Source organism: Berghia stephanieae, chromosome 6 (assembly GCF_034508935.2).
Source record: "Berghia stephanieae isolate SIO BIC M18660-M18661 chromosome 6, UCSD_Bste_1.3, whole genome shotgun sequence".
NCBI lineage: Eukaryota > Metazoa > Mollusca > Gastropoda > Nudibranchia > Aeolidiidae > Berghia > Berghia stephanieae.
Genome location: NC_088365.1, coordinates 65,001,064 through 65,008,563, shown reverse-complemented (window position 1 = coordinate 65,008,563; position 7,500 = coordinate 65,001,064). Strand labels below are relative to the sequence as shown.

The 7,500-nt window shown below is 38.1% G+C and overlaps 1 protein-coding gene across 1 annotated transcript in view; it reads left to right on the top strand.

The window, feature by feature from the left end:
• Nucleotides 1–7,500, top strand: part of LOC144975749 (uncharacterized) — a 16,404-nt gene that overhangs the window by 632 nt on the left and 8,272 nt on the right. The window contains exons 2-6 of the mRNA XM_078919941.1: nucleotides 1,735–1,987; nucleotides 2,528–2,675; nucleotides 4,365–4,516; nucleotides 5,881–6,045; nucleotides 7,318–7,411. Coding sequence (XP_078776067.1) covers nucleotides 1,823–1,987; nucleotides 2,528–2,675; nucleotides 4,365–4,516; nucleotides 5,881–6,045; nucleotides 7,318–7,411 — 724 coding nt within the window. The 5' untranslated portion in view covers nucleotides 1,735–1,822. The remainder of the gene's footprint in view (nucleotides 1–1,734; nucleotides 1,988–2,527; nucleotides 2,676–4,364; nucleotides 4,517–5,880; nucleotides 6,046–7,317; nucleotides 7,412–7,500) is intronic.

The following is a 7,500-nucleotide window of genomic DNA, read 5'->3' as shown; positions in this document are numbered from 1 at the left end:
ATCATTTAATTCATTAAAACTCATTATCCTTTCTTTAACCCGTTACCTGCCTTACTCTGGAAAAACACGTATTCAAAAATTTGGCCAGAAAACTCGTCCTTCAAGTTTCGATCGATTTTAAATGACCCTCATCTTGACAAAAACTCTAAAACCTGGGACTTCGCGAAGTTCCGGGTTTCAGAAATGACCAAGATGGAGATATTTATTTGATCGATATTTGAAGGATGAGTTTTCTGGCCAAATTTTTAGATACGTGTCTTCCCATAATAGTACGGCAGTTAAATGGTTAAACTCAATTTTCTTCATCTACATCATTCAAACATATTACTAGATAGACAAAGTGGGTCACATTATATTTCTACTTTCCGATTGTTTTCCAAACTAGTTGTGTTACGAAATCGTCGATCAATCTCGACAAGCTCATAATTTCCCTGTCTGCCGCAGTCTGAAGAAAAAAAAAAAAAAAAAACAAACAAAAAAAAAAAAAAAAAACCAACCAAACACATTTTTTACACTTTTGGCCAGAAAACTAGTTCTTCAAATATCAATCAATTGAACTGACCCCTATCTTGTCAAAAAAACAAAAACAAAACAAAACAAAAAACTCTCAAACCTGAGACTTTGATAAAGTCTTCAAGGAAGTCCCGGGTTTGAGAGTTTTTGATAAGATGAGGGTCATTTTAATCGATTAATATCCGAATGACGAGTTTTCTGGCCAAAATTTTAACAAAAATATTTTTTGGGCTAAATTTTTTCCCCCGCAGAGAAAGGCAGTTTTCATGTCATTGCGAAAGAGCCGATGCGGGCATATGGGTTTTTGTTATAAAAAACAATGAAATATAACTGAAAATGAGTAGTCAGTTCCATGGCCTTGCGGTATGAAACTCGTCTTTGGACATGTAGGTCCCTGGTTCGAGTCCAGCATACTTATGGTATTTACAGAAGAATAATATTGATGATGATAAAAAAATACTAATAGTAATACTACTACTACTACTACTACTACTACTACTACTACTACTACTACTACTACTACTACTACTACTACTACTACTACTACTACTACTACTACTACGTACTACTACTACTACTACTACTACTACTACTACTACTACTACTACTACTACTAATAATAATAATAATAATAATAATAATAATAATAATAATAATAAACGTCTCAAGCAATCTTCACTGCCGACGTGCACTTATTTGCAGATCTGATAACCCAATTCCTTTTGGGCTCATTGTTGTAATGGAAATCTTTAAAAAATGACGCAGATATTGTCCATTACAAAATACAACAATGTTAAACTAGGCATATAATTGGGTTCGGATGTCAGACCTGCATATACATATCGTTTACTGCCTATTTAAACTACGGAAACAGCATTGGGATCGGGAGGGAGGGAGGGAGAGAGAGAGAGAGAGAGAGAGAGAGAGAGAGAGAGAGAGAGAGAGAGAGAGAGAGAGAGAGATAGATAGATAGATAGATAGAGAGATAGATAGATAGATAGAGAGAGAGAGAGGGAGAGGGAGAGAGAGAGAGAGAGAGAGAGAGAGAGAGAGAGAGAGAGAGAGAGAGAGAGAGAGAGAGAGAGAGAGAGAGATGTACAATAACACGAAAGTGCACATCAAATTTTGTCATTATTTCACATAATATTATGTTGGAAGTGATTCGTGGCTTCCTCCTCTTTGTCTTGCTTGATTGCAGTGAGAATTCTCACTTATTTTCAGGATGAGATTTGATTAAGAATAGCACGCTTTGTACCTCAACTCTCCCCATCCCGTTTGATCTCCCTGGAGGAATGAATAAACCACAAACATGTTCCTGAGACGGTCACTGATGGATCATCGACTTCTGCAGCTCCTACTGATAGCCTCAATGGGCGTGTCCGGGACGATTCCTCTGAGGAACGTCTGTGACAGCGCGCCTTGTCACAATGGTGGCGAATGCATAGATCTCACCTCTCCTTCCGGGGTGAAAAAGGTAGTGTCCACTTATGGGAAGACTGTGGATTTGTTTTCCCCAGCTTCGTCCTGGTTTTTTTTCTTTTTTGGTTTTTGTTTTGTTTTGTTTTGTTTGTTTGTTTAAATTCACATCTCATATTTATAGGGTTTCCAGAAAACTGTCACATGTTCCAAGGCTAAATTTTATCTACCATGTTTCACACACACAAACACACAAACACACACATACACACACACGTACTCTCTCTCTCTCTTTCTCTCTCTCTCTCTCTCTCTCCATGTTTCTCTGTCTCTCTTTCTTACTATCTCTCTTTCTCTCTCCCCCCCCCCCATCCCCTCTTTCTTCCCTCACTCTCCACAAAACTCTCTCTCTCTCCCTCTCTCTCTCTCTCTCTCTCTCTCTCTCTCTCTCTCTCTCTCTCTCTCTCTTCTTTTCATTTTGTCTGTCTTTATTTGTTTCAGTTTCTTTTTCTTTTCTTTTTTCTTTTCTTTTTTGACTAAACATCGAAATTTTGAGTTTGTTTAACGTGGTCATATATTATTCATCTAAAATCCCCAGTTCGAATGCGCATGCCTAGAAGGTTACGAGGGAATCACGTGTCAAAAGAGAATTAACCCTTGTGCTGCCGAGCCGTGCGAGAACGACGGTCAGTGCGTCCCGAGGATCGGCGCCAATTACCACTGTGTGTGCACCACCAAGTTTCACGGTATGTCGTGGTTAAATCCGAACTGCCAATTTCTATGAAGAATTCGTAGAGCTACGATACGAATGTTGGGCTCCGTCTGCAGAGCTAAATAAGTTACTCAAATTCAATAAATCAAGTCGAAATTGAAAACATGACACTAAGTAACACGGGGAAAGGATTTAGAAACGATATTCACTCTTTCTAAGGGTAAATTTATCACTTACAAAGTTAGGTTTAGTGACTTTATTATTTCCTACTAAGAAAACTACGAATTTCAAAAAAAAAAAAAATAACGGAGGCATGTTTGGTTAAATGGTAGGGAATTTCTATTTCTATTTATCTATTTATTTCGCTAGCCTTGGAAGTTCTATTCCAATGCTTTCTTGGTAATGTCGCCATCTTGTCCTTCAAAATATGCCCAACCCATTTCCATTTCCTTGATTGTATGAAGGTTGTGATAGCCATCTATTGATATCGTTGCTATCAGTATAAGGTGTCATTTATTTTCCTTGTCTCCCCATCTGATGCAAAGAATGTGTAGGAGTCAAGAGTTGACGAAGATCTCCAGTTTATGTTTTTGCTCTTTTTTTTTCTATAGATAGTATGCGCTTGGCTAAGCAGCTCACAACATTGCCATCCGGAAGTATAACGGACCAACACACAAAACTGTGTGAATCCATGAACGTTTATAGTCAGGTTAATACAGTTTAGTGAGCATTACTCATAAACGTGGATGGCAAAAAAAAAAAAAACAATAACAAAGACCTGAGTAACGTCAACTTAGAATTATCTATACAGAAAGGACAAATTTCACAATGATGTATCTATAGGGAAGAAAAGTGTTTTGTCAAAAAGAAAATGGTTCCTATTTCATTGGAAGTGTAAAAACCACTCTTCTGGGGGGACTGTTAACGTACCTTGTGTAATTGATCTTCTGGTGTCAGAGTGATGGCGTCTTATTATCTAGCCTAAATATATTATGCTTGTCATCAATAAAGATCATCCATCCTCGCCCTTTACCCCCCCCCCCCCCCATAATCCTAAGAATACATCCTGCTACTAAAATAGTTATGCCACCTATATAATGTAACCTATTCATTATCAATGCTCAGAAGGACTGGTTCCATACGTACACACTCCCAAGGATTTAGAAACCAAAAGAGTTTGAGAGTTTGGTGTCATAACTTTTTCCCCCTAATGTCTTCAATTTAAAAAAAAAATCATTAAAAATTAACTGGAGTTCCGTATTTTTAACTCTTCAATCAATTGGATTCAATAGTCTGATGTCACGTCGCTCAGCAACGGCGAGCAGCGTGGTTCTAAACCAAGAAAATCTGTACTTTTTATTCTTCATGCTGGCTAAAACTTTTCATATGTAATGTGATCAGAATGTATAAAAGTCAAAAAATGATCAGATTTACAAAGTTTTTCTCCTCTGGATACACTTTTATGCTCGTTGGAGAAATATTTCATAAGGGCGTCCGCCATTGTTCCGATAGAGCCAGTTGCTGGGCGACGTGACATCAGACTATTGAATCCAATTGATTGAAGAGTTAAAAATATGGAACTCCAGTTGCTAAGTTACTATGTGTCATTACGAGGGAAGTGACGTCATGACTGTTGAAGCGTATTCTACACCACATCGCGTAATACCGGTTTCGGCGACGGGTCACAATCAATTTTTGAAAATATTCATTTAATTTTCATCAGGCAGAAACTGCGAGTCGAAGAAATCCCCGGATGTGTGTAGCGACAAGCCGTGTCACCCAAACGGCGTGTGTGTTCCCACCAATGAGGGCTTCGTGTGTCAATGTAACGAGGGCTATCATGGACCTCGCTGTAAACTACAGGAACCCAAGGAGGTATTATTCATTGTTATAAATAAAGAGTTAACGTTTGTAGACCTTGTCCACGAATGGAATAGTCATCATGACGTGGAGGTAAACGAGGTTCTGACTTCACGTTGATCGCAGGAAAATAGCTTTATCGTACACGTACTGCGTTAAGAAAAAGAAAAACAAAACAAAAAACAAAACAACAACAAAAAAAGAACAATAAAACAAAACAAAACAAACAAACAAACAAATCCCCTCACCCCCCCCCCCCACCAACAAAAAAAAAACAACAACAAAAACGTAAGCTTAAATACAGAGCAAGATCACATGTAAAGCGCGATATTACGCCTGTTTGGCGATATTACATTTTTCCCCCCGGAGAGACGACGCTATTACCGGCCAGGTACTCATTTTACAACTGAGTACGATGAGAAAATGTGGGTAAAGAGTAAAGAGCCGTTTCCAAGGACTTAACTATGCGCCACAGAGCGAGACTCAGGACCTTCCGATCCGAAGGCGAGTGCCATGCCACAAGTCCACATTACCCTGATGGAGAAAACAGCATCACTCTCCAGCGACTCCAAAACGTCTGCTCCATTCATGTTCTGTTTGATCGATGGGAACGTATTGAATTTACTCACGGCACTCGACTGCGATTTGACATTTGGTTATTGGCTAAAGAAGGGATTTGATCCCGAAACATTATGTGTTTGGTATTCTTCTTCTTTATCGAAATTGTTATGTTCAACTTTGTGGGCAGGAAGTCATTTGTTATGTCTTCTATCCCTTATATCTGTTTTCTGAGTTTTTTTTTTCTGTTTTTCGGAATGGGATTACTTGGTTTTGTTCTGGCCCTTTGTCGAAGTCATTGGCTGAGAGAGAAACGGTCAAATGTATAGTGTTAGTTTTGGGAGGTGATATTTTTAAAACTTATAAATCATCTCTCTGTTATGTAATGATCGTTATATCTTTGTAAAAGATATAAAAAAGATATAAAACATATCTTGTTAATATTTGAGAGCGTTTCCCTTAGTGGGATCCTGTAGTGGTGTCTGGGTGAGACTTTTCGGTGATCTCCAACTAAGTACATTGATGGTATGTCTTGGGATCTACACATGAAACCATATTTGAACAAATGTCTCTCTGTCTTACTTTGTCTTGGGTGCTTTAATTGTAAATATATATAATTTTTTGACTATCCCATTTTCTTCCTATTTACCGGCGTTGATATGACCTAAATGTGTTACAAACGCCGTAAAACCCTTTTACTTAAAAAAAAATAATAAAAAAAATAGGAAAACCACCAGGATCTGTTGGCAAGCATGCGGGTGAGGTGGCTATGGCCCGATTCATAACGTTAATTCGTGTTACTTTTGCCGTCCATTTCCCAGGATACGCCAGTGGTTGAGAAAATGGTCGTCACGGAACCGGACGCGATGTCATCAGCCGTCATCGCCCTTCTCGTCGTCTTCATCATCATTATCATCATTCTCCTATTACTGGGCATTCACTGCTTGCGAGTGTTCAACAAGATATCATCCCTGAAAGCTGCACGGGTGGGTTTGACCCCCCCCCCCCCCAACTACCTCTTTCCAATGGGAGTGATCGATAACCATGTTTTCCTCCAACCGAGTCACCCATCACGTGATTTGTTGGTGTCCAACGATTGGATATTTCAAATATCGCAGCGCGTTAACATTTATTTTAAGAAATGTTTTTAAAAATATATAAATGTAAACACGCTGCTTTGTTTATGACAGTTGTAAACATACCCCATTAGTCAGACTGGACAAAATGATCAATTGTGATGTTGGACATTTCGAAAACGGTGAACACGTTTACTATGTAGGTCATTTTGAGCACATTTTGACTCTAGCAAATGGAAAAGAAAGAAATAGATCGTCCCCATTAGATTCTAGGGTACAAGATGACTTTAAAACAAAACAGATAGTATATAGCAATAACCAGGCTTCACAGTTAGAACAAATTTGATCCAGACCGGCAAAGTGCATCAGAAAGAAAAAAAAAAAGAATAATCGGCAATTACACATAGTCGAAACTGACCCCTCGGCATTATACATCATCGGCTCAGCCAAGAACATTCCGTCCTGTGTCAGCTTATATACAGTTTGATCAATCAAAAAAGAGAAATGAAGATTTTTAAAAAAAGAAAAAAAAAGACCCCGCCCCCCCCCCCCCAAAAAAAAAAAACAAAAAAAAACAAACAAACAGACAAATAAAAAAAACCACAACATTCAAACAACACAACCCCCCCCCCCTCCCTCCAAAAGTAATTATTAAAAAATAATAATTTAAATTTAAAGCTAAAAAGATCTCCCTCACAAAAACACAAACAAGCATATTATAATATACACGTTTGTCAGATCCATGGAGCGGACTAATCCTTGCTTGTCAGTCGAGTGGATTTTCAAATTTTTAAATACCTCTATAAATGATAATATTTTTTGCTGCTCTATACTATACATTTCCTTGTGTGTGTGTATGTGTGTGTGTGTGTGTGTGTGTGTGCGTGTGTGTGTGTGTGTGTTGATATGGCCCTTCATGTGCTGCATTTCCTTTAACACCTAAACTATTCATTATCAAAGGATACCTAAGTTAAAACAATTGTTTCAGGCTACACAAAATTCCACAATCAAATCCACCGTGTAGTATTTTTCACATTGCTAGAAATCATCTCTTATTATTTATCTATTTATTTAATTATGTAATTAATTAATTACGTAGTGAACCAATTAATTAATGCATTTATTCATATATATTGATTGGTTGATTTATCTATTTATTGATACATTTATTTGGTTTTGAAGGAACGCCGACTAGTGTTAGGAGAAGATCCAGGTGATGTCCCAGGCTGGTTTGACACGAGTAACGCCATGTGTGTGGATTTCTTTTGCTGCCGAAGTAAGTCGGGTTTGGGCAGTATTAGGCTTAACTCTCTCATTGCCGACCATTTCTAGGCAGGATTTATGAAGTAAGTCGGGCTGGACAGT